Below are 27,235 nucleotides of genomic sequence, written 5' to 3'. Positions count from 1 at the left end.
TTCCTGCTTCTGAAGAAGCTGCTTATAGTTGGTTAGCTTTGCTCATTGTTGTGTGATTTTCTTATTTTGACTTCATTTGCCATTTACTTCTGCTCATCCGCCGTCCTGCTTTCTGTAGACTTCATTCGCTGCTGTACGTTTGAAGCAGAAGCTTTTCAGCTGTGAACTCACTGTGCCAGCCCTCTTTCATGCTGCATTGTACGCAAGTCTGTGAAGATGAGAGAAAATGGCCGATCACACGATTGTGTTTTTGCTCAGTATCAAAGATCAGTTTGTAAAAGTTGTGCATTTGGAATTAAACTTGTAATGAGATTACTCACAAGACTTTCTGAGGGATAGTGTGTGTGTTTTGCCCCTTTGGATTTGACTCTCCTGATCTCCAGTTGCTCAGTTCCCTTTCTGCCTATCCATGCTCCTTCTCTGTGGCCATCAGGGTGGATGCCTGGCTGGAGCAGCAAAGGAGAAGTACAGTTGTCTGGAGATAGTTATGGCAGACTTGAATCCGATGCTTTATCTGAATGGAGCCCATAGTACGAAGAGTTTAGAGGACCTGGGACGGGAGAGCTGTGTCTGTGCTGAGTCCTCAGGAGCTTCGGCGGGAGAGCTGTGTCTGTGCTGAGTCCTCAGGAGCTGGGGCAGGAGAGCTGTATCTGTGCTGAGTCCTCAGGAGCTCGGGCAGGAGAGCTGTGTCGGTGCTGAGTCCTCAGGAGCTGGGGCGGGAGAACTGTGTCTGTGCTGAGTCCTCAGAGGAGCTGGGGCCGGAGAGCTGTGTCTGTGCTGAGTCCTCAGAGGAGCTGGGGCAGGAGAGCTGTGTCTGTGCTGAGTCCTCAGGAGCTGGGGCAGGAGAGCTGTGTCTGTGCTGAGTCCTCAGAGGAGCTGGGGCGGGAGAGCTGTGTCTGTGCTGAGTCCTCAGGAGCTGGGGCAGGAGAGCTGTGTCTGTGCTGAGTCCTCAGGAACTGGGGCGGGAGAGCTGTGTCTCTGTGCACAGGCTTTCTAAAAGCAAGAACCTCATGTGTCTAGAAGGAAGTGTTAAGTTGGGGTAAAACAGTATTGACAATATTTTATTCTGTTGACACCTGAGTGTTGAATTCTTCTGTGAGTCAATCATAGAGTGATTCTCAGCCTATGTCCTATTCCCCAAATGGATATTAGGTATCGAATAAAGGAGCCTTTATAATTAAATCTAGGCAAGCATCTTCCACGAACTATTGTAATTAAGTGCTATAATCCCGAGGCTGTACTCAGCTCAGCTGGAACGCTTTCTGAGCAGTAAGGGGATTTGGTTTCCAATCTACACAAACCCCTGTAAGGTTCTGTGTGTAGATGGTCCTTGGCATCTCATAGTTGTCTTTTTTTTTAAATATTTATTTATTATGTATACAATATTCTGTGTCTGTGTGTATGTCTGCAGGCCAGAAGAGGGCACCAGACCTCATTACAGATGGTTTGTGAGCCACCACGTGGTTGCTGGGAATTGAACTCAGGACCTTTGGAAGAGCAGGCAATGCTCTTAACCGCTGAGCCATCTCTCCAGCCCCATAGTTGTCTTACACACACTTTGATTTCGCAGTTTTGCAAGACCAATGAAGATTCAGTAGAGACCCTCATTCTGCGTCTGAATTTGGATGTTTTCCCAGGCTTGTTGTATGTAGGATGAGCCTTTTTTTCCTCTTTTGATGCTTGATAGTGGCAGAAACCGGAGTTTTGATTAGCCCTGAAATCGGGAGGGAAAAGAACCAACACTCCATAGTTTAGTTTAGTTATAAGAAGTTAAGCTAGGATGTTCTGTAAGTCAGGTATTGCTGTGGTTTGGACTGGAAGTGTTCTCAAAAGAGCTGGTGAGAGGGGTTCGTCCACTTCAGCTGCTCTAAGGGTGTGGAAACTTCTCAGAGGTGGGACCCTGTGGGGGGAGGCTTTCCTGTCACTGGGGACCTGTCGTTAAGGGAGGAACACTCCCTTGCCCCTTCTTTGCCTTTCTTCTTTCAGTCCCGGCCAGGAGATAATGATTAGTTTCATGATATACTCCCCACCATATATCCCGCCACAGACACAAAGTAGTGGGCCTGTCAATCATAGACTGAAGCTTCCAAAATCGTGAGTCTTGGTTATCCTTTCCTCGTATGAAGCTGATTCACCTCAGGTATCATTTATAGTAATTGATAGGAAGCTGACGGAGTACTTAACATTTTTTCTCTTCCTTTTTTGAGACATAGTCACATATATCCCAGTTGTCCTTGCACTCGCTATGTAGCACAGGATCCTGCTGTCTCTGCATTTCAAGTGCTGGGATTATACGCATGTGCCATTATGCCCAGCTTGTGCAGTGCTGGGGACCTAACCCAGGGTTTTGTGCGGGCACACTACAAACTGAGCTACATGGTTAGGCCTTTAAATGTGGGTGTATGTGTGTGCCATAGTGTGGATGGAGGTCAGATCTCAGCTTTGGGGGTCAGTTCTCTCCTTCCACCTAATGGACTGAATCTGCCTTACACACTGAACTAATTCACCAGTCCTTTGATGCACTTTCAACCAGTGGTATCATTCATTTACAGTGTGGTTACTGCTACGTAATTCATCATAAATGGAGAACATTTGCAATTCTTCCTCTCAATAAGCTATATTTTCACACACCAATTTTATTTATTAATTTGTTTTTTGATAGTTTCATAATTAGCGTTTTTGTTAATTGAAAAAATTGTAGCTCATGATTAAAGAGCCTTTTCCTTTTTTTGTGTGTGTGCATCAGGGCAAGATTTTTATTTGGCATATAATTTCCATTACATTAAATATGTTTCCATCCGAGTGTACCATTTGAATGCTCTTTTATCTGGCCCTGTTGGTGAGTGCCATAGAAATAACTCAAAGGGAATTGACTGTAGGTTTTGTTGTTTATTTACTTGAGGCAGGTTCTCTCAATGTAGCTCTGGCTGGCCTAGAACTCACTATATAGACCAGGCTGGCCTTGAATTGATGGAGATCTGCCTGCTTCTGCCTCCTGAGTATTATGTTCTGGCAAAGAATCTGGCTGTTTTCTGTTCATGCCCTGAAAATTTGAGTTAAATTCAGAAGTATGAGTGAATTTGTAAGTGGAGTTTTTCTGTCCCACATTTGCTCTCAAATAATCACACAGAGACTTAATATTACTAATAAAAGCTCCACCAATAGCTCAGATTCATCACTAACTAGCTCTCACAACTTAAATTAACCCATTTCCATTAATCTATGTATTGCCTTGTGGTTCGTGGCTTTACCTGTCCTCTAGCATGTCTTACTTCCTGGGCAGCTGGCCGGCTGGTGTCTCCTGCTCCCTCTGTGTCTGGCTGGTGACTCCTGCTCCCTCTGCGTCTGGCTGGTGACCCTTGCTTTGCCCTTCTCCTTCCCATCATCTTTAGTTTGGTCACCCTGCCTATACTTCCTGCCTGGCTACTGGCCAGTCAGCGTTTTATTAAAGCAATTTTAATGATAAATCTTTACAGTGTACAAGAGGATTATTCCACAGCATTTCCCCCTTTTTGTCTAATTAAAAAGGAAGGGTTGAACTTTTACATAGTAAGATTATATACAATAAAACCAAAGTAAGATCATATACAATAAAAGCTGTTATCAAGTAAGAATTACATTTACAATATATAATCCATTTGCACTTGGCAAAATTAGAGAAAATAGTTAATTATCTACCTTATCTTGGTGAGTCTAAAGTAGTGTATCTAGTTTACTTTTTGTTATAACTAAGAAAAACAATAACTATCCAGTCTTCAACTCCATCAGAGACCCTAGAAGGGTAAATGTTACCTAATTATAGGGACAGCAAGCAGGCTCCCTGAACAGTCACACAAAGTTATTCTGTAACATTGGGGCATCCAACTCTGTCCTACAGACCTTGAATAGCTGGCAGACTTTCCTGTGAGGCAGGGAGTTTTGAAGGACTGTCCTTCCTTGTCATGGAAAAGTTCACCAATTGTCTTTCTTTTGCTCTGCTGGTCCAGTTTGGACAGTAACCATCATCAATCGAGGCAAAGCCAGTTTCTTTGCACAAATGGCTAGCTTTCATCATAAAGAAAACAAACTGCATATGGAGGTTCTTCAATGCTCACCATCTTCTTTGAAGTAATTGTTGCCACCAGGAGCAGATGCATCTCATGTTAAGAAAAGTCTATGTTCTTAAAACATTTTAAATGTCATATTCTGCAGGTTTTTGAAGTTGTTGAAGATTGCTTATTCATCTGAAATATATCTCTGTATACCTAGAAGACCAAACATGACTATAAGTTTGACTACTAGAGATAACTATTAATCTGTGTTTCTTAATCATATATTACATTTTTAAATGAGCTGTATAAACACAATACCTTAAATAAGAGTAGAAATATACATATAGTATAATAAAATTAAATTTTAATTTGTTTCAGTAAACCAAAATCCATATCAATGTAAAATATTTAAGACTAGGAGTTTTTTAAGTTTAAAAATAGATTCAATAATTTACCCTTTCTTCCTATTATTTCTAAAGTCCCCCATTTTCTATTCAGAACAAGATCCTTAAATCTAATCTCCTTTGTTTAGCTTTTTACCTGACCATTATTCATAACAACTTGTAACCAACCCCCCAAACAATAACAAACATTCATAATTTATTTTTGGGAATATGGGTGTAGTTCTCTAGACTGCTTCTACTGATTGGGGGCACTGGTAATCTTTGGGGGGCCCTGGGAAAATTCAGGATTATGGTTAAGTCCTGATTGGAGTGTTCCGTGAGGCTGAATCATCCTAGCCAGCAGCCTTGAAGCTGTTCTGTATGCAGAATTCTGAGGAGACTGTATCAGAGGAATTTTGAGATTCTGGATCACCTGGGCCACCCATTTTCATTGATGTCTGGTCCCCTTGCTCTGAAAAAAATATAAACTTTTAAAGGTAGCTTACATATCTGCATTAATACAAGAATAGACTGTGCATTGTATATAAATCAGCCAAAGATGATGTTTTGTTTTATGTTTGAGCAGGTTTTATATATATATATATATATATATATATATATATATATATATATCTCACGTCCTGTAGTTTTTCTAGGTTTATTTTTTATGTCTGCAGTCAGGAATTCAGGTGATTTCCTCCATCAAACCTGATTTTCTCTAACTTTGAATGAATCCACAGCATTTTATTTTCTATGGAAATAAAAACAGAACCTCTTTTCCAAAGTAACATATCTTTTATCTTAAATTTTGAAGTAAAAATAATCTTATAATACATAGGCTGGTTCAATATAACAGTGTCCACAATCCAAGGTCCTTTATCAGCCAAAAAATTTAATGACAACATAATCATATACATAATCCAGACTCTGTGTGTCTTCCTTCTTTATGTAGCTTATCATGCTTTTTTATTTTTCTATTCCCTTTTTAACGACTTTCTCTACCCTTTTTCTTTTCTCTCCCAAACCTACATATGTTTTTAAACACACTGTAATCTGTTTAGAGGTCCTTTTCCCTGTCTTTGCTGTGATCTGTAACCTAAACCCACTATGTAGTGTGCTGGTGGAGCTCTCAAGCCCACAGGCAGTGACTGAGCGAAGCCTCTCTGTACTATGGCCCGTGTGAGAGACTACGAACCTGCCAGGCTGCTTAGCTCCAGGTCAAATGCCATGGCCAGGGGCTGCACCTCTGTACCACAGCCCTCATGAGAGACACGACCTAGGAAGCTGTTTTTGGCTCTGTTTCTGTGTGTCTAGACCCCACCCCCTTTTTAAAGTTTTCTTAGGCTTTATGTGGATGTATGCTTACCATGTTGGAATGCCTTATGTAAGTGGAATTTTCTTGTCCCACAGTTGCTCTCAAATAATCACTCAGAGGCTTAATTTGACATATAAATGCTTGACTGATAGCTCAGGCTTATTACTAACAAGTTCTTATATTTAAATTAACCCATTTTTTAATGCAACCCTAATTAGTCTTATTAAATAAAAACTGTAGTCAGATATTAGAGGTAAAAGTTGAAAGATCAGAGAAGCAGAACAGCAGCCTTTAGAGTTCTTACCTGTCTGAATGCTCAGACCTAATAGGCTCACAAATCCTCAGACTGAATCCTGAGCTTCCATCTCCTCCTGCCTTATCTTCCTCTTTCCACCCAGCCCTGTCACTTCCCATCTCCGCATCCACAGTGCTGGGATTAAAGGAAGGTGTGAGCCACAACCGCTTGGCTGTTTTCTCATGTAGCCCAGGGTGGCCTTACTCTCAGAGATCTGTCTGTCGAGTGTTGGGATTAAAGGTGTGTGTCGCCATTGCCTGGCCTCTATGGCTAACTAGTGTGGCTAGCTCTGCACTCTGATCTTCAGGCAAGCTTTATTTGCTAAAGCACAAACAAAACCTCACCACACATTTCTATTCTACGTATTGCCACGTGGCTCATGGCTTTACCTGTTTTCTAGTATGTCTTGCTTCCTGGGTGGCTGACTGGCAACTCCTGTGTCCTCTGCGTCTGACTGGTGACCCTGACTCTGCCCTTCTCCTTCCTGTCATCCTGACTTTGGTCACCCCACCTATATTTCCTGCCTGGCTACTGGCCAATCAGTGTTTTATTAAACGAATTCAAGTGACAATCTTTACAGTGTGCAAGAGAATTATCCCACAGCTTGAGTTCATTAAAACGTAATGAACTGAGGACTAGAAAGATGGATCTTGGTTAAGAGTATTTGTTATATTTGCAAGAAGACTTGGGTTCAGTTCCCCAGCACCCACATGGCAGCTCACAACTATCTTTAACTCATGTCCAGTGGAGCTGACGCCCTCCTCCAGCTCTGCGTGCTTCAGGTGCTCTGGTGGTGCATAGATACACATGCAGGCAAAAGACACTTATACATAAAATAAAAATAAATCTTTAAAAATATAATGAACTATGTTGTTTGTCAGAGGTGGCGTAACACACAGGCTGTGGCATGGTCCTACTCTCTGCTGTGAGAGTATTTGCGTGTACACCTTACATCACTGTGATCTAGTATCAGAGTTTATGCCCCAGGTTCACAAATATCAGGAGTGGAGGCACAGAACTGTAATCCCAGCACTCAGAAAGAGGAGCCAGGAGGCTCAGAAGCTCAAGGCTGCATCACCAGTCTTGTCTTACGCAGATAAGGTCTTATCTCAAAACAAACAAAAAACCTGCTAATATAACTATTTTAAAAATGAAAATGTATTTTCTCCATTAGAATGCAGTCAGAAGGTTTTCTTCACTGACAGTCCCAGGAGACCCTGCCTGGTGTTACAGTTTATCTCTGTGAAGACTAGTCTTCCTTGTGCCTGGTGTTACAGTTTATCTCTGTGAAGACTAGTCTTCCTTGTGCCTGGTGTTACAGTTTATCTCTGTGAAGACTAGTCTTCCTTGTGCCTGGTGTTACAGCTTATCTCTGTGAAGACTAGTCTTCATTGTTATTTCTCACTTCACACTTGCCTTCAGCCCAGGAAGATTACCTTCTGTTTTCATTATAGTATTAGTTATGTCTGTCTCTGAGATCCAGGGAGGTCTGATCTGTCAAGTCCAAAGGCTACTTAAGTCCCATCTTTGTCACTGGGGATATCTCATTTGGTTATTCACACAAATGCCCAGTGGGTGTGTGGTCCACGTCTGATTCCAGTACTCTGTGGATGGTGATTGTAGACGACTTCTGACATAACACACACACTTGATTGTGCACATGTTGACAAACGTGAGCGTATAGGCCAGCTTGGCCCCAGTTCTTCCACAAGAGTCACTAGTGCACGCACAACACCGGGCATCCTTCCTGGATCTCTAGTTGGCTTGGGTTCTCTGACCCCACTGACCAATTCCAACTTCTTCCATTTTCTTCTACCATCATTGACCCCCTTTTCTTATTTGTCTTTAAAAACTGTCTTGTCTTTTGCTTCATAGATAAAAGAGACTCCTCCTGAGACCAACCCCTTTAATAACACTGCCTGCACTTGTCTCTCCCTGTCCTTGTTTGGTGTGCACATTCCTTTCCTTTGTCTTTTACTCTATCGTCTTTCCTTTAGTACTTTTGGTTAAACTGGTGTGGGAGGTGAGTTCCATCCCTCTTCCCTCTCCTGCTCTTTTTGTTTTACTCCATGTCCCAGGTGTTTTTAGTTCCTTATTTACATAGTTTTCTTCTCAGGTTTTCCTAAGTTAACAAAAGAAAACGAACCCAAACCATACCCCAGCCTCACTCTGCTTCTTCCAACTATTACACGCAGGCACCAGTGCCCATCCCAACCCTATCATTCCTTGTGCACCCGTTTCCTCTTTGCTGTATCCCACAGTTCTTTCCATTGTCTGCTGAGTACCCACCGGCTTCACAGACATGCCCTTTGCTCAGGTTTTGCTTGGAAATATCTGCTGCTCTTTCTCCTCACCTCTCCTTTTTTCCCGATATGTCTACAAAGAGCCTGATACCTTTAGTCCTGCTTTTTGTCCCTCCGTCATCAGCAGTGTGTCCCTGCATCCCTGCAAGACAGACTTTGTAAAAAAAAAAAAAAGCAACAATCAACAACCCACTGTTGAATCTGCTTCCTGATCGATCCATATAAGCAGGCTGTAGAAAATGGGCCATGAACTATGGAGAAGGCTCAGTGATTAAAAGCACTGATCGTTCTTCCAGAAGACCAGGTTTGATTCCCAGCACTCACACGTTAGCTCCCAACCATCTATAATTCTAGCTCCAGGGGATCTGACACCCTCTTCTGGTCTCTGTGGACCCTGCATGTACATTGAATATGAAAATACATGCAGGCAAACCATTGCCGTACTCAAATTAAACTTAAAGAAAAAGTGGGCCAGAAATTTGGCAGCTGTTTTGTTCTTGTCTTTTTATTTTTCCAGACAGGGTTTCTCTGTGTAGCCCTGGCTGTCCTGAAACTATGTAGATCATACTGTCCTCGAACTAGATATCTGCCTGCCTCTGCTTCCCAAATGCTGGAATCAAAGGTGTGTGCCACCACCAGCTGGCTGTTCTTGTCATTTTTAAGATTTAAATTTACACTTGGAAAAGTGGCAAAGTCCTTAATTCTATAGTCAAAATAATCATGAATTAAGTATGTAACTTTAGTAAAATATAACCAAAGCAAGTACAGAGATCAAGTTGTCTCTTTAGAAATAGGAGTTTATCTGATTGCTTGAAAGTAACTCTTCTCAGTTCTTCAAATTAAGATTCGTGTAGTTGACTTTCCTTTCTTCACTTTTCCAGTTGGCCATGTTTGAGTTAGAGTTGGTAGATCCTGAAGTCTGGTTGAATTGGGTGAACCTTGCTGGTCAGGCAAGAATTCTATCTAGTCTCCATTTTGTCAGTGTGCTGCTGTTGAGGGGACTATTTTGCCTTCAAGGTTATCACATGGAAGGCTGTTGTGGAATATCTGAGTAACTATGTACACATGTGTTGCTGTCTTACCTTGTCTGCCTATGGCACCTGATTGGCTGATAAAAAGCTGAATAGCCAATATTGAGGGAGGAGGTACAGGCAGAACTTATCAGCGGGGAGAGTAAGTACGAGGAGTAATTTAGGCTGGAGGGTGGTGGGGAGGGGAAAGGAAGCGAGATGCCAGGGGCCAGCCAGCCAGACGTGGGAGAAGCAGGAAAGTAGGGCACACAGAATGGAAGAAAAGTAAAAAGTCCCGAGGCAGGGCTGGAGAAATGGCTCAGTGATTAAGAGTACTGACTGCTCTTCCAGAGGACCTGGGTTCAATTCCCAGCACCCACATGGCAGCTCACAACTGTCTGAAAATCCAGTTACAGGGGATCTGACACCTTCACACCAATGCACATAAAATAAAGATAAAATAAATCATAAAAAAATTAAAAAAAAAAAGTCCCGAGGCAAAATGTAGATGAATAGAAACAGGTTAAATTAAGGTATAAATGCTATTGGGACAAGCCTAAGCTAAGGCTGAGCATTCATAATTAATAAGTCTCCATGTCTTTATTTGGGTGGCCCAAAGAAAACCCCAACTACAGAAGGCACATGCATTGCTTATTGCTGGCCATTCTCTCGGAGTAGGATCTTGCTGAGAGCTATGATTTGGAGTACTACAGACATGAAGTGTCTCCCCATCTCAGACTGTACTAGTTTGAAGGTATTGAGAACGCCTATTCAGACCGTCACACTTTATGCTAAATATAATACTGGCCTAGTTCTTTTTTTTTTAACACTAAAATACAGATTTCTTGATGAACATAGGTATAACTGGATTATTTTCAGCATCTCATTGGTTGATATGCATTTTTTAAATTAATCCAAAGTTTTAAAATGTAGGCACCAATCTTAATGTGTCTATCTCTACACATTTAAGTAATTAGGTGTGTGTGTGTGTGTGTGTGTGTGTGTGTGTGTGTGATTCTGGGGACTGAACCCAAACCAAGGCCTCATGTATGCTAGACAAGCATAGTTTTATCTTCAAAGACAATGGGAAGATGATTCTTTTCAGTTTTGTAGTTAAAAATGCACTCTTGACCCCAGCACTTACTACTTAGGAAATAATAGGCTGACCTAAGCAACTCTCGTACAAAGAATTAAAAAAAATTAAAAGTATAAAATTGTACGTGCTTGAATACAAACCAACATTCTCTTTTGAAAAGTAACTTGGTTTACGGGAAATGGGAGCAGTCTTAGCACCAACATGTTTTTTTTAAACCATAGCAAATCTTGCTGGATTAATTTGCCTTCAGGGAAGTCTGTGATTGCTGTAGTTTTTTCTTTTCTATTAAATTATTTTAAAGTTTGTTTTTCAAGATGTTGAAGTTTTTGAAACATAAAAGCTTTGGTAAATGAAGTCTCTTCAAAATGGTATAGGTGCTTCTACAGTTGAATCAAAGGAGACACCTCATGTACTGAGCGCGGTAGCAAAAACATTCAAATGAACTTCCCTCCCTCCCTCCCTCTCTCCCTCCCTCCTTCCCTCCCTTCCTTACCCCTCCTCTCTTTCGGCAGGTTTTCTCTGTGTAGCCCTACCTGTCCTGTCCTGAAACTTGCCATGTAGACCAGGCTGGCCTCGGACTCAGAAATTTACCTGCCTCTGCCTTCTGGTTCTGGGATTAAAGGTGTACACCACCATACCTGGCTCAAATGGAGTTTCAAAAGCTTTTTTAAAACAAGGTCTCACTATATAGCTGGGAAACTCCCTATGTAAACCATACTGACCTCAAACTTACAGAGATCTGCCTTTCTCTGCCTCTTAAAGTGCTGTGATTAAAGGCGCCACCATGTCTGGCTTCAGTTTCAAAACTTTTTAAAACTAGGGTTTTAAAATTAGGATTAGGGTTAGAAACATTTCTAGACCACTTTGTTACTGTCTCTATGGTAAATAAGATGGAAGGGGATTCTAGATGTTTTTCTTTTTTAGATAACTTTGCTCATTTGTTCTGACCCCATGCTAGACTGAAGGTTTGTTGGGATGCATTTCCCTCTGTAGTGCAATTTATTTCTGAGAAACAGAAGTGCTCCCTTTTAGATAGCGTGTGTGCAGCCCTTGTCTGTCGAGTCCAGTGCGGTTTTGACCTGCTCGGGATGTGTGATGTATTGGTGTTTATTCAAACAATACACGCCAGCAGCAGTAATGCAGTAATGTGTTAGACTCAGAGCTTGTCCTCGGAATGTTTACCAGGGTCTGTGAAAATGCACAGATGCATACCTGTTGTGGTAAAGAATAACAGAAAAGGAAGGTCATGTATGCAACATCATGGAAGGTGAAGACAAGGCGATTCAGGGAGTCAGTACCATCAGAGCCCCCAACTTCCCTTATTTGTGTGTGTTTATTACAGAAATTCGGGGCACATGTGTATCTTTTAATGTCCTTTTCACTGTGTGCATGCCACTTTCTAGACCCACTTTTCAGGCTGAGATGGTATCCTTTGGGTGTAGCTAGTCTTTGCAAAGACAATGACTTATTGTTGAGGCATTTTTCTTTTTTTCCTTCAAAGACAATAGCTTTACCATTTAATAGTGCAGGTTATTCAATAAATTCCCATTCTGAACTTTTAGCACATAACGTATTAGGAGATTTAAAAGAGGATTTAAGACACAGACTTTCTCTTGTATATCATTAGGATTTGTGGAAGGGATACACGTCACAAGAACGTAGCTGGTGAAGACATTAAAATGAGGTTCTTAGGTCAAGTGTATTTGTGAGAGTTCAGATTAAAGGAGGGTCCTCCAGTGTGCATGCCCAGGGAAGACTCAGCATGTGATGAGAGGAATATGTCATATAAAGTAAGTGCGCATTCAACTTCAGCAGCTACCCTCCGTTGGCTAATGCCTTCTTTCCAAAAGGATCAGTAAGGCCAGGTGGTGGTGGTGCACGCCTTTAATCCCAGCACTCGGGAGGCAGAGGCAGATGGATCTCTGTGAGTTCGAGACCAGCCTGGTCTACAAGAGCTAGTTCCAGGACAGGCTCCAAAGCCACAGAGAAACTCTGTCTCGGAAAAAAAAAAAAAAAACAAAAAAAAAACAAAACAAAAAAAAAAAAAAACAAAAGGATCAGTAAGTATTTTTTCTTTACAAAAAACAAACAAAAGGCACAGCCTTAATGACAACAACCAAGTTGATAATATCAGGATCTGAAATGGTCTGAGAGCAGTAGAGAAACATGAGGGTGAGAACCAGCAACGATATTAAAGGGAGAGAGCCTACTTCAAGTGAAGGAATACGTAAAAGCCCCTTTCGAGCAAGGCTACCTCTCCTTGTAGTTTGTGCCATAAAGGAGAGTGTGTGGTGAATGTTGTGTATTAAGATACTGATCTGTAACCTCCTTGAGCCGGTTATCATTTACCATTTACTATGCAATGATATTTTTTACTTAATTAGAAAATTTTTATTGAATTGAATTCTGATCTTTTTTAAAAGGCAGCTTTGTAAGTTTTCAGATCTCATCTCAAAAAGTAGTTTTTAAAAATTAGTTCAGAACTGAGGATTATGACTTAGAGACACCCGAGTGTTTTCTACTGTAGATCCTCCCCCTTCTCTCTCAGTGAAGAAGTGGATCATAAATGTTTATACCCAGTTGTATGTATCTGCTTTTCAAAATGATTATAATCTGATGGTGAATTTCTTAAGCTGTAAGATTATTAGAAGATTCTAGTTCAAAAGCATAGTATGTTCAATGAGAAGAGAATAGATTTCTTTTGAAATTAAGCAGTTTCTCTTTCATTGTTAACGCCTACCTAGTCTCTCAGAAAAAACACGGACTAAAATATTGTAGCGTGACTTGTCTTAAAAGTGGAAAGCTCATGCCTGAATTTGAATAGACTGAGCACTTCCTACACACGTCATTTTTTAGGACTAAATGTAAAATGGACAAGGCTCGAACATGAGGGTATTTAAATGCTTCTCAGAATTTTCTGGTTCACGTGTTGTGATATTGAACTCTTTAGTTCTGGGCTTTAATTTGAGGCTGGTGCCGACCTGATGCTGTGCAGGACACTCATTGCGTCCCTCCATTCAGTGCCTCTAATTACCCCACTTCCTGGGGAGCTTGCTCAGACCTGGGCATGAATGTGCCGGCTATTAGAATATGGGGCTTCTCTGGTTCCATGGAGTGAGGTAGTTTTTGATATCAGATTTATGCATGGATGAACCGAGGAAGGGAGGGAGGTGTATCACAGAAATTGTTTGGTCAGACAGTGGGTGAGGCGTGCGGAATAAGTAGAGTCATGGCTAATACAGACCCGAGCCTTTTCGTTGTGGTGTTGTTATTTTAGCAGATATTTGAGAAGAAATTCCCTTCCATGCGTAACTGTGAAACAGTCAGATTTGAAATTTTGCGTCTGCTTATGGTTGTAATTCTTTCTACAGAGCATCTGCTAACGCAGGGATTTGTCTCCTTAGGTTCATGTGAAAATGGCGGATGAGGCTGTCTGTGTTGGCCCAGCTCCCACCAGTAAAAGCTACCTCAACATGGATGCCATCATGGAGGCCATTAGGAAAACCAGGGCCCAAGCTGTGAGTCTGAATGAACCCATCTTCCGCAGCTGTTTCCTAGGCAGTGAGCAGAGAGCTGGAGTGTGTGTTAGAGAACACCAGAGAGACTGAGAATGCTGTTGCAGTTAGTTTGTGTCTCGTGAGTTAACTGTGGCCGGGTTCACTCCTGCAAATCAAAGGCTTTGCAGCATCTGGCAGTGCTGGTGGCTGCGGCTGCAGGTGGCTGCTGGGCTCAGCTCTCACACCAGGGAGCGGCTTCAGTTCAGTTCCACATTTGCCAGCAAGGAAGAAATCCCAATTAGTTCTGAGCATTAACCCTTTCAGTGTAATGAGAGCATTAAAAAACAAAACAAGAAACCCCCAAAGATCCCAACCTCCTGTGTTATAAGCAGGTTTCTGAAAAGACTTTAAATCTCAATCTAGTCATTTAAAAATTGTTCACATGCATTTGCATTGCTAGAAATAAAAACGGTGTATTTGCTGATTATCTCAGTGTCTCAGTGTCAACCAAATGCTAATAACTTACATCGGTAAATCCTTTCTCCACCCCTAATTTCGGTCGGATGGAGTGGAATCCAAGGGAAAAACTAATTTCTGACATCAGTTATAATAGTTTTTGATTTTTGTTTTTAACCAGAGGAATAACTATACATTTAATATTAAAACAGAGTTATTGCCACAGCTGGATGGAAACAGCCAGCAACTGGCTCTGCTTGTTTCTATAGAAAGAAATGCTACGCCTCCATATTGAGAATGCTTACAGCGTATTAGCACTTAACAGAAGTAAGACTTGTGATGTTTTAACCCTTGCGTGTCAGAACACAGTCTCCAGTGGCATTCTCTGTTCAAATGGAGTGCTGGAGTGAAGGTCTCTTCCTGTTGGGCAGTATTTAAGTTACTCTGTTCCACGCCCACACCACTTGGTTCTCAAGCGCCAGATCTGCACCTGGCTCCTCAGGAACCCATCCTTCCTTTCAGCAGAAGTATTTTACTGGGGATTGCTCCAATGCTGACCGGTACTGTTGTGCTTGGGGCTGGCTGTGTCAGGGAGAGAAAGTGACTGGGACGCAGGTCCGAGTGTTCGCTGTTGCACAGAGTAATGGCCGTGGCCAGACTGGGAGTGAGGGAAGAATAGATACAAAAGAAAAGAAGTAGAGGTTGAAGCAGAGCTCCATTTGAGTGCAGTTGACAGAGTTAGAACACCTTCTGCTATTGGGAATAAGGCGTACTGTGTGGCTTAGAGCTTGGGCTCATCATTCATTCATTCCGTCAGGCAGGGTCTCTGCATAGCTCTGGCTGTCCTGGAACTCATGTAGACCATGCCAGCCTCTGTTTCCCGAGTGCCACCGTACCGGACAAATGTGGGCTCTGGAGAACAGCCGTTGTGGAGGTTTTCATCTATTTTGTCCAAAGTTTGTGACCCACTAGCCCTTGTGAAGTTCTCTAAACCTGTGGACCAGCCGCAGGAAAAGTCAAGTGAGTTTCTGTTGGATAGCGTAGACAAATGCAGCTGAGCAGGACACAGAGACACAGATGCCATCGTAGAACAAAGGAAAAGTGCAATAGAACCAGTCACCTTCAACCCTGTGGCTCAGGCAGCTTTACAGCATGATAACGTAACAAGAACCTTTTCTTTTCATTCCTAAGGTACACCCAGGTTACGGATTCCTGTCAGAAAACAAAGAGTTTGCAAGGTGTTTGGTAAGTCTGTAACAAGTCAGAAATGATTGCCCTATTCAGAAAGCAGTGTAGAGATATGGACTCCTGAACTAGAGAATTCTGATTGATTTACTGACTCTGATAATTGTTAAAAGTGAATGTTTTCATTCTGTAATCTAGGTCCTGGTAGTAATTAAAAGAAAAGAGCCGGGCGGTGGTGGTGCACACCTTTAGTCCCAGCACTCGGGTGGCAGAGGCAGGTGGATCTCTGAGTTCAAGACCAGTCTGTCTATTGCAAGTTGCGGGACAGCCAGGGCTACACAGAGAAACTGTGTCTCGGAAAAAAAAAAAAAGTAGAATTAAAGTCACTTATTTCAATCAATTTGTTACTCTTATTTGACCTTTGAATTTTAAAATTAAAAATTTCAGATTTTAAATGTGGGACTGGAGAGAAGGCCCGGTGGTTAAGAGCGTTTGCAGCAGTTGCAGAAGAGCCACATTTGCTTACTGAAACCCACACTGGGTGACTTAACCTCTGGTGACCTGGCTCCTGTAGTAAGAAGGGCGGGCTGTGTCCCACCACCTAGCTAGCTTATACCCGAAATAACCACACAGAAACTGTACTAATTAAATTACTGCCTGGCCCATTATCTCCAGCCCCTTATTGGCTAACTCTCACATATTAGTTTAACCCATCTCCGTTAATGTGTATCGCCACTTGACTGTGGCTTACGGGCATGAGTCTAGCCAGCATCTGTCGCAGGCAGGAGAACCATGGCGTCTGCCTGATTCTGCTCTTCTTCCCAGGATCCAATTCTGTCTTTCCTGCCTACTAAGTTTCTGCCCTAGAAAAAGGCCAAGGGAATTTTTTTATTTAACCAATGAAAGCAACACAAATACAGAAGGACCTCCTACACCATTTCCTCCTTTCTGTTTAAACAAAAAGGAATGCTTTAACTTTAACATAGAAAAATTACAAGTTATCAAGCAAGAATTACAATTATAATATTTATATCTATTTTATTTTTAGTCATAACAAAGGAAAACTATAATTATCTATCTATTCTTCAACTCCATCAAAGACTCCAGAAGGATATAATATTACCTAAGTAAACAAGAAATAAGCAACTTTCAAAACTCTAAAAATGACAGAGACATCTCACTGCCTGTGCAAAAGTTATTTTGTACCATAGAGGCATCCATCTTCAGCCTGCAGGCTCATAGTATCCAGCAGACTTGTTTTCTTTTCTTTTTCATTTTTTTTTCTGGTTTTTCTTTGTAGCTTTGGAGCCTGTCCTGGAACTAGCTCTTTTAGACCAGGGTAACCTTGAACTCACAGAGATCCTCCTGCCTCTGCCTCCCAAGTGTTGAGATTAAAGGCATGTGCCACCACTGCTTGGCAGCATCCTGCTTTTTATAAATAAAGTTTTATTCAAACCCACTCATGTCCGTTCATTTATATATTTGTCTCTGGCTGCTTTTGTGAACAACAGAGATTAGTGGCCTGCCCAGGCCCAAAATACATGTCATATATCCCTTTTATAAGTTGGAAATTCCAGGCATAGATGAATGCTTGGACTCAGTAGAGTTAAATGGTACGGCCAGTGTGACGGTCATGGTCTTAGTTAATGTTTCTATTGCTGTGATCAAACACTATGACAAAAAGCAAGTTGGGAAGAAAGGGTTTATCAGGCTCATACTTCAGCACTGGGGTTCATCGCTGAAGGAAGTCAGGACAGGTACTCAAACAGGGCAGAATCCTGGAGTTTAGGAGCTGATGCAGAGGCCATGGAGGATGCTGCTTACTGGCCTGCTTCCCATGGCTTGTGCAGCCCCACCTTCTTATAGAACCCAGGTATAGCGGGCTTTCTGGTCAGCCCACAGATAATGACCTGGAGACTTATTATTAATTATGAAAGCTTGGCCTTAGCTTAGACTTTCTTCCAGCTAACTCTTATAACGCAACCTGTCTACATTAATTCACATTCTGCCACATGGCTCTTTAACCTCTGTTCTGTACTGTATGTCCAGCTTCCTTCTCTCTTCCTCTCTCTCTGTCTGGAAGTCCTGCCTAGCTATCGGCCATTCGCCTTTTTACTGCACTAACCACAGCAGTGCACCGTCACACAGTGTGCAGATACCCACAGCACCCAGGAACAAGCCCTCGCCACGGGCTGGGCCTCCTCCATTGGTCACCAAATGAGAAAATACCTTACAGCTGGATCCCATTTACACATTTCCTCAACTGAGGCTCCTTCCTCTGATGACTCTAGTTTGTGGCAAGGTGACACAAAACCAGCCAGGACAACCAACTTCTGGTCAGCCTGACACACAAACACATCACTGCTGTGCCATATCCCTTCCTTTCTTATTCATCCCAGCTTATTAAAATCTCAATCTCTTTAAAATTCCAACCTCTTTTAAAATTTTAAGTCTTTCAGCTGTGGGCCCCTTTAAAAATCAAAATTGCTTTCTTCAAGAGGGAAGAACTAGGGCACTGTCACAATCTGAAGCAAGCAAAATCAAACTCCAACAGTGTAAATAACCCAATATCTAATTATCTGGGATTCACTCATGACCCTTTGAACTCCTCCTTGGGTTGCTTCTCTAGTTTTGCCCTCTGTAACACAATTTTTCCTCTAGACTCCACTGGCTCCACTCCACTGCTGCTGCTGTTCTTGGTGGTCTTCCTGTGGTACTAGCGTCTCCAAAATGCTGGGATCCCTTGCTGCAACTGGGCTGCAGTTTCACCAAAGGCCTCTCATAGCCTCTCTTCATGGCGTCTAGTCTCGACACCTTTGCATGACCCCTGCAGTCCTGGGCCTTCAACTGCCAGTGAGGCTGCACCTGGGCTCTCACAGTGCCAACCCTCAGCTGCTCTTCATGACCCTTCACATGAAGCCTCCTAGGTGACGCTTACACATTACCAAGGCCGGCTGCCAGCACAAGGTACAACCTCGGCCACCTCTGGAACACAGCTTCTCTGTGCCCACAGGAAACACTCCCAGAAGACTTCTCCTCAGTGACGCTGGTCCTCCTCTTAATCACTGCTAATTTCTCAGCTCCAGCCGACCAGCATCAAGTATCCCAGGAAAGCAAATTTTGCTTTAATAGTTCTGGTATCTTGTTAATCACAGCTGATTCTTCAGCCCCAGCTAACCAGAACCACAGGGTCTTAATTCAAAAAGACAAATGACCCTTTAACCTTCCCTCTGAAATTTCACAAACCATGCCTCTGTCTTCTGCATTGCTCTAAACATTATCTTCCAAGCTTCTACAGAACATTCCACTGAACTCTTAATTCTCAATGGTTCTTCTAGCCCTAGTTCCAAAGTCCTTCCACAGTCTTCCAAGCAACATATCAGGTCTGTCACAGCAATGCCCATCTACACTGGTACCAGTATCTGTGTTAGTAAGGGTTCTCTAGAGTTTTAGAACTTATGGGGTGAATCTCTCTTTCTTATATATGGGAATTTATTGGAATGATTTACAGGCTGCAGTTCAACAATGTCTAGTTGTGAACTGAAAGTCCAAGAAGCTAGTCTCTGCTCAGTCCCACAAGCTGGGTTTCTCAGCTGGAATGGATGTGCTGATGAGCCAAGGGCAAGCAGGCAAAGAAGGAACCCTTCCTTTTGCTGTTGTTCGTATATAGGTTTCCAGCAGAAAGTGTGGCCCAGACTAAAGGTGTGCTTTGCATCCTTACGGTCTTGATTAAAGGCATGTGTCTTCTTGCTTCAAAACCCGGATCCCGACTGTGCACTCCATTTCTGGCTTATAGTTCAACCAAGATATAGTAGTCAAGATGAAAACCAAGATTAGCCATCACAGTTGTTAAAGATACGTCTTTGACATTTCTGTCCAAGGCATTTGAGGGTATGAAAACGAGTCAGGCATGACTCCTGCTCCTTGGCTTCACAGCCATGCTTTGAAGAACAGGGAAGTGATTTCAATTCAGAAAAGAACCATTGTGAGACATCAGATTTACTCTACACCAAGATGAAACAATGACTTCTGCGTGGATATTCATGTTAGAGAAGGGGGTGTAGAGTAGCCCGCTACTTTTAGTTTCTTCTGTTTTTGTTTTCGATCTTACCCCCTCCATATTTCTTTACCAACAATACTCTTCCTCTACCAAGCCGGACTCCATGGTATGACCAAGCAGGCTGCTTCTCTCTGTCCCATGCTTGCTTTCCACACTGCTCACGGAACTGTGTGCCTCCTTCTGCACTTTCCAGCTCAAAGTCCCTGTCTATGTGTTAACTTTTCTCTATCTTTCTAATGAGGTCAATAGTTTCTGTCAGATTCTAGAATACTAAAAAAAATGAAAAATAAAAAATTCTTTTTGGATATACTATCCTCCATGTTAAGTTAAATTGCTTCTGTTTTAACCTCTCATTGCTGAAGACTTGAATTTTATCAGTCTCTGCTTCCTCTTTTCTGTTGTGATTCCAAAATAGTTCATTGACGTGAAACATTTTTGAAGATTTAAGATTAAAGGTTAAAAGACATTCAGCCTGCAAAAGAGTTTTCTTCCCACCATAGAAAGATGGATTTGAACCCCCAAAACTTGGTATTTTCTTTGCTTTAAAAATTTGTAGCTCATAATTAAGGAGCCCTCTTCCTTTTTTGTGTGCATCAGGACAAGATTCATATCTGAAATATAATTTCCCTAACATAAAATATGGTCCCATCAGAGCTTACCATTTAAGATGTGTAGGCGGAAGTTTCCTTTCTCGGCTGCCCAGTACCAAGTAACCACTCTGAGGCTTATATTAATTGTAAATGCTTGGCCAATAGCTAAGGCATTTTACTAATTAGCTCTTACATTTTAACCTATATTCCTTATTTACGCTCTGCCGTGTGGCAGTACCTTTATTGGCATCGCACATTCCCTCTCCTGCTTGCTCTGTATCTGACTGGCAACTCTCAATTCTGCCTACAAAGATGCTTTTTAAAGAATATCTGGTCCTGGGGCTGGAGAGATGGCTCAGCGGTTAAGGGCACTGACTGCTCTTTCAGAGGACCTAGCTTCAATCCCAGCCACCCACATGGCAGCTAACAATTGTCTGTAGCTCCAAGATCTGACACCCTCACATAAACATGCATATAGGCAAAACACTAATGCACATAAAATAAAAATAAATTATTTAGGAAAAGAATATCTTGTCCTTTTGGTGAGTGCCATAGAAACAACACAAAGGGTTGTTATAGGTTATGTTGTATTGTGGGAACATTGTTTGTGTGATGATCTTTTTAATATACTTAGAAATTGGCTGACTTCCAGTGCCATTGTGTTGGATTGTCACATTGGTGAGAAAGACTAACAGATTCTTAATCTGGGTATTTATGTGAGTATGTGCATGTGATATGTGTGTATGATAGTATATGGGTGTGTGTGCTGTGGATGGAATCCAGGGCCTTGTGCACATTAGGCAAGTACTCTATTGATGAGCTATACCCTCAGACCCTAATATCTGTATTTTTAACTTGATACTGTGAAGTTCCTGTTTTTGAAGTAATATACCTTATGTTTGGAATTTAATCAAATATGGAGATTTTCATTTATTTTTGGTTTTGTTTATTGTCAAAGTCCAATGTATTTTTAATAGAATAAACATTTGTGTTTTTCAATTTAATATTTTATGTAATGTCTATAACTGAACTGCTTCAATATTTTCTGAACACATGATATGTATTTGTTGTAGGTACTATAAGATTGCTGAGCACAGTGGTATATGCTTTGAATCCTAGCACTTGGTTGGCAGAGGCCAGTGTGTCTCTTTGAATTTGAGGCCAGCCTGGTGTACATGGAGAGTTCTAGGCCTGGCATGATGGCCTAATGGATAACGCACTTGCTGCCAAGCCTAATGATCCACATAGTAGAAAGAGAGAAGCTCCTTCAAATTGTCCTCTGACCTCCATAAGCGTGTGATAGCATGCATACCTCCAAACACACACACACACACACACACACACACACACACGTAAATTTCATAAAATAAAAAATGAGAGCACACAATAGTTCAATTTCCCAATACATACAACTATGTATTCCTGTGCCTACATAGGGATATAACATCCCGGTTGCAGAACACTTGATGAGACTGTAGCTTTAATCCTAAGTATGGACTGAAACCCTCAAACATAATTTTTTTAGTTTCATTGAATCTCTCTCTCTCTCTCTCTCTCTCTCTCCTCTCTCTCTCTCTCTCTCTCTCTCTCTCTCTCTCTCTCTCTCTCTCTCTCTCTCTCTCTCTCTCTCTCTCTCTCTCTCTCTCTCTCTGTGTGTGTGTGTGTATGTGGCGTTAGAGGACAACATGTGGGAGTGGTTCTCTCCTTCCTCCAGGCAGGTTCTGAGGACAGACCTTTGGTAGTCAAGCTTGGAGTAAATCCCTTTACCTATTGAGTCATTTCACTGGTTCTGAGAATTATTTCATTCAGTTTATGTGATTCTCTACTGCACATGATTTGAATAAAATCATGTCATTTTGTTGTTTTGTTTTGAGACAGGGTCTTACTATCTAGCCTTGGCTGACCTGAACTTGCTATAGACCAGGTTGGCTTCAAACTCTTAGAGAGCTACCTGACTCCCATGTGCCATCACACACCTCTATAGGCAACCACGCTGCTGGGGTCAGCACCACTGTCGAGTTCCTGCCCTGCTGCAGCTCTTGTTCTCTTTGGAAGAATACTCTGACTTCCCTCAGTGTAACCTGTCAGAGGAGAACAAACCCTTTCCTCCCAAAGTTGCTATTGGTAATAGTGCCTATTACAGCAACAGGAAAAAAAAAAAAAAAAAAAACAAACCAGGACAGAAACATCGTCCTAAACATAGACTGATGTTTGTTGCTGCTGCTATTAGATCTGTCCACAGGCTCGCAATGGCATTGGGGCCATTGATTGTGAGCATGTGCTAATATCCCTCCCCCATAGTTTTGTATGTAAAAATTTAAATGATGCAAAAAAAAAGAATTAGAGTATGTATTTACATGATTGAAATATTTTGCTATATTTGCTATTTAATGTCTTTGTCTTTTCCTATGTTTATTTATCAACCCTGCCATTTTAATTTTTTTTTTTAAAGGGAAAGAACCACTTTATTATGTATACAGTATTCTGTCTGTGTGTACGCCTGCAGGCCAGAAGAGGGCACCAGACCCCATTACAGATGGTTGTGAGCCACCATGTGGTTGCTGGGAATTGAACTCAGGCCCTTTGGAAGAGCAGGGAATGCTCTTAACCGCTGAGCTATCTCTCCAGCCCATTAATTTTTGTTTTACTTTAAATTGTATGTAATTGTCAGTTCTAGTCTTTATTTCAGCATTTATTAAAAAAACCAATTTAATGCTTATTTATAGTTGCTTATTTATTTTTGTGGTAAAGAAGCTTTATTGAAATATACTGGTATTCAGTTAAGTGCCCCCACAGTAATTTACTCTCTGCTTAGGTGCACGCTCCTAACATCATAATCACTGGAAATCATGATCAGGAGTAAGGGTGTGTCTTTCAGCTCTGAGGATTCCCACGTGCCCCTGGCTTCTCTCCTTCCTGCCCCTTCCCACGCCTTCCCTCTTCCCTCTAGGCATCTGGGACCCACTTTATGTTATTGTACGTTGTTTTGCCTTGCTGAAATTTTATACAGATGGAATCATACGGGATGTGTTCAATTTGGATGAGTTCCCCGTTTTCTTTTCTTTTCTTTTTTTTTTTTTTACTCAGCAAACTTATTTTGTAATTGATCCATGTTGTAAATACCAGTATGAAATTAATTTGGTCTCGTTTCTGGGTCATATATTCTCCTATAAGGGTAAGTCAGTTTTACTTGTGATCATTTGTGTATTGCTGGTTATTTGAATGTTTTTCTCTTTTAGCTATTACAAGTGAGCATGCCCAGAACATTTGACTTTCTGAACACTCACTTTCAGTTGTGTTTGCTAAACATAAGTAGCAAGTATCGCTTTTGTTAAAATCTGAGTGCTAGGAGGAATAATTGTACATCTCTACTAATGGTTGCTCAATATTTATTCTGTCTCATGATGTAGTGGTGTTTCGTGGTGGTTTTGATTTGAATTTGTTTGATGATTAATGATGTTAGCTGGGTTTGTAATGTTGTTATTGAGTAAATGATATAGAGTTGTTTGCATTCTGGCTATTTTTTTTTTTTTTTTTTGTATGTATCATTGCTAATGTTCTCGCATCACGAGTTTCCTCTTTGCTTTGTCAATGCAACAGAGGGTTGCGTCCCAATAGACCCACTGCAAGTTGAAGACACTGTTAGGGAAAAATGAGCTGAGTCCACCTAGCTGCCACACATCATGGTTTTGCAACACAGGACACTGTAGGCTTCCGTAGACTTCCTGTGTTTCTTCCTGTGGCCTGGAGGTCAACATCACAACAGGCTTGTTTTGCAGGCTGCTAGAGATCAAAAGGCCATGCTTGCAGGTCTTCTATGGCATGTAGGGGGAGCTTTTCTGAAAAACAAAAACAAAAACAAAAACAACCTGCTTTTCAGTAAGATTTTCTCATTAAGTAAGTCGTGGTGAGCTTATGGGTTTTGTTATTGTATTATTTTACTTTGGGCTAAAGTAAGAGGTGAATGCTGTATGTTGATATTTATATTAAATCTTAAAATATAATGACATGGTTTCTGATATTTGTGTTAAACTTCATGAAATAATCACTGTAGACCACATAGAAAATGGGGCCTGTTTCAACTATAAATACAATTCATTTAATTTTTCCTTAATTTGTTTAAAACTCTTGTTTTTGATTAGAAGAATCAAATAAGATCATCTCATTTGAACATGTATGTCATTTTTTCCTCTCATTAGCATTTCTGATTCATGTGCCTCAGGCATTATCTGCAGGTTTTGGTTGTTCCTCATTGACTGAAAGGCGGAAGTGCTTTTTAATCTTCTCTCATCAGGACTTCAGTTGTCCTTGCTTGCTGTCTAACTCAGCAACAAGAGAAGTTGCTGAGTTAAGATTTGAAATTCGGGAAATCACTGTAGAAAGATCATTTTGAGAATTATCTTTTTTTTGTGTTTGTGTTTGAGCTAATTTTAATTCTGTTTTATAGAAATTTCTTTTAAAATTGATTGTTATTGCTGTATTTGTGTCCAACTCCTAGGTTTAGAATTCAGTAGGAAAGACTTTTCAAGTGAAAGGAGTAAGTTGGAGATTTCATTGGATTAAATGAAGTAACATTAATTATCACTTTTCCATGTGGCTGGTGATTCTTCCTGGCCAGCCCCACGTTCATTCTAAAATTAAGCTTTTAAGTGCATGCTGTCTAAAAACGGCAAAGAAGCAGAAATAATGAGATGACATTGGGCCTTTGTTTTGGAGTGGACTTTATCTAAGAATATTATTAGTTGCGAGGCACCGGTTGGAGACGGTGTTTGGCGTGCTGGCGTGTCAGGGAGAGGGCGTGATTTTCTGTGAGCCGCTCTGCCGAGCATTCCTGTGCTGCCACCGGGTAGGCTGCCTGTCTTTCACTCCGCAGCTTGTTGTTTGTAGATGGCAAGAGAAATAAGATCACATTATAGGCCAAAAAGAATGTGTTGCGTTTCTTAACCACAATGTTTTATTTATAAGGAATTGTTTTGACTAATTAATAACAACTCTTACATATGTCATTGCTGATAAGAATGCCATAGTTTAGAGAAGATATGTTGAGTGTGAGCAGAATTGATTACGCCCTGCACTCATTCTGTGATGAGAGCACATTGCGTTAGTGAAGCATAGATGGGCTCAGGGTTTGGAGTTAGCTTGTAATGACATCATGTTTAGGAGGCTCAGTTGGTTTTAGTACTGCTGAAATACAAACAAAATTAGTGTTAAAATAATTGCTGAAGCTGGGTGGTTGATACCTAGGGATCCATTATAGTATAAAGCCTACTTTTGATTGTGTCTGAAGTTTTTCATTTAAGAAAATTTATAAAAGGAAGCACAGTGTGTTTTCATGTCTTCTGTTCTGGGCTGCCAGACTGGCACAGGAGATATGAGATTCGGCAGTAACTCATTTTGGACTTGGAGATGTTAATGCTGTCTTCCACATCAAGCCCAGGTTGTTTTCGTCATTGTTTTTGATATGTTCCCTGTTGTTAAAGATGCAAGTCTCACTTACCTTCAGTCTTTATATGTTCAGGAACAGAGAAAGAGAACAGGGTTTTGTCATTTTTTTTAATTGCTAGTGAACAGAAACCAAAATAACTCAAACAGGATATGCTGTCCAAAGCCTTAGCTCTTTCCACTCGAGGTGTGTCATTATTGACTGAACATTATTACCATTAGAGTGGGAAGAGCTACACAAAAGGAAATAGTACCTATGATGTCAGCTCTTACAGTCAGCGCCACCCCCACCCTACTGTTTAAAAAGATGTTTGCAGCTGGGCGTAGTGGTGCGCGCTTGGAATTCTAGCACTCGGAAGGAAGGCTGAGCAGGCCGACTGCTGAGAGTTCAAGGCTGACCTGGTCTATGTGCAGACATTGTGAGACAGTGTCTCTAAGCCTAAGCAAGCAACAACAAATAACAATGACAGAATCCCAGAGTTTAATTTAAAGCAGTGAATCCCAGTGTCCCTTTAAAACCTGCCAGTAAACGGCTGCTGCTGAGAGCTTTCTCCATGCTGTGCTGTTACAATGAGTGCTTGGAGTAGAACAAACAAAGAAAATTATCATCATCTCCAGGGCCAGTTAGTTGCCACATACAAAATATTGGAATTTGATTCATTTGTGTTTTATATATAATAGAATAAATTTTTGAGAAATGTAGTTCTTATTTTTTCCATACTACCAAAATCTTACTAATTCTGTCTCATGGAATAACTATTAACTCTTGAGGCAGCTGAGAGAAACTGATGTAATAGAATCAGCAGCAGCTTCTATTGATGGTGTATGAGAGAGAGAAAGAGAGAGAGAGAGGGAGAGGGAGAGGGAGGGAGGGAGGGAGGGAGAGAGAGAGAGAGAGAGAGAGAGAGAGAGAGAGAGAGAGAGAGAGAGAGAGAGAGAGAGAGAATTTTCCAGGAACCAAACAGGTAAAAAAGACTTGAACTCCCCTAGCAAAGGCTTAAAATGTGTGTGGAATGCTTCAGTGGGTAACAAGCCTGCAAAGAGACCTTTATCTCACTTATTTAGGCTTCTTCCTGGTAGAAATGGGTAGAGAGCAGGAACACAGCATGCACTGGTGCCAGTCCTGAGCGGGACCCACTGTGCTGCTGCTTCTCAGGTCTGTCAGACCCACGCAGCTGCCCAGACCTGCCAGGTGCTCTTGACGGAACCCAGCCAGTGAGAAACCACTTGTAGAGCACACCGGGTAAGGTACGTTCAGTGCTCACAGAGAGGCAGAGTAAGTACAAAGATAGGCCTGGTCCCCAAGGCTTAGAAAGAGGTCGCGGTTGAGTTTGGGTGGCATATACCTCACGTCCCAGTGCAGCTAAGGTTGTATATTCAGGGCTCTGCTTGCTTTCCTGGGCTGAACTGTTAAAGGACCTTCCATATCAGGAGAGGCATGGACAAAGCCTGTGCTGTCGTGGACAATGTCTTCTCAATGGAACGCTGCATTCCTGGTACATGCTGTGGGAAAATTTTAGACCATATGGGAGCTTTCTGATATGAGTTCTGGGAACTGAACCCTGGTTCTCT

The 27,235-nt window shown here is 41.6% G+C and overlaps 1 protein-coding gene across 1 annotated transcript in view; it reads left to right on the top strand.

Moving 5' to 3' along the window:
* Positions 1-27,235, top strand: part of Pcca (propionyl-CoA carboxylase subunit alpha) — a 293,212-nt gene that overhangs the window by 35,064 nt on the left and 230,913 nt on the right. Inside the window, 2 exon segments of the mRNA XM_038310358.1 lie at positions 13,838-13,951; positions 15,578-15,631. Of these exon segments, the coding sequence (XP_038166286.1) occupies positions 13,838-13,951; positions 15,578-15,631 (168 nt within the window).

Source organism: Arvicola amphibius, chromosome 13 (assembly GCF_903992535.2).
Source record: "Arvicola amphibius chromosome 13, mArvAmp1.2, whole genome shotgun sequence".
Taxonomy (NCBI): domain Eukaryota; kingdom Metazoa; phylum Chordata; class Mammalia; order Rodentia; family Cricetidae; genus Arvicola; species Arvicola amphibius.
Note: the sequence above shows the minus strand (reverse complement) of the source record. Positions and strands in the feature narration are given on the sequence as shown.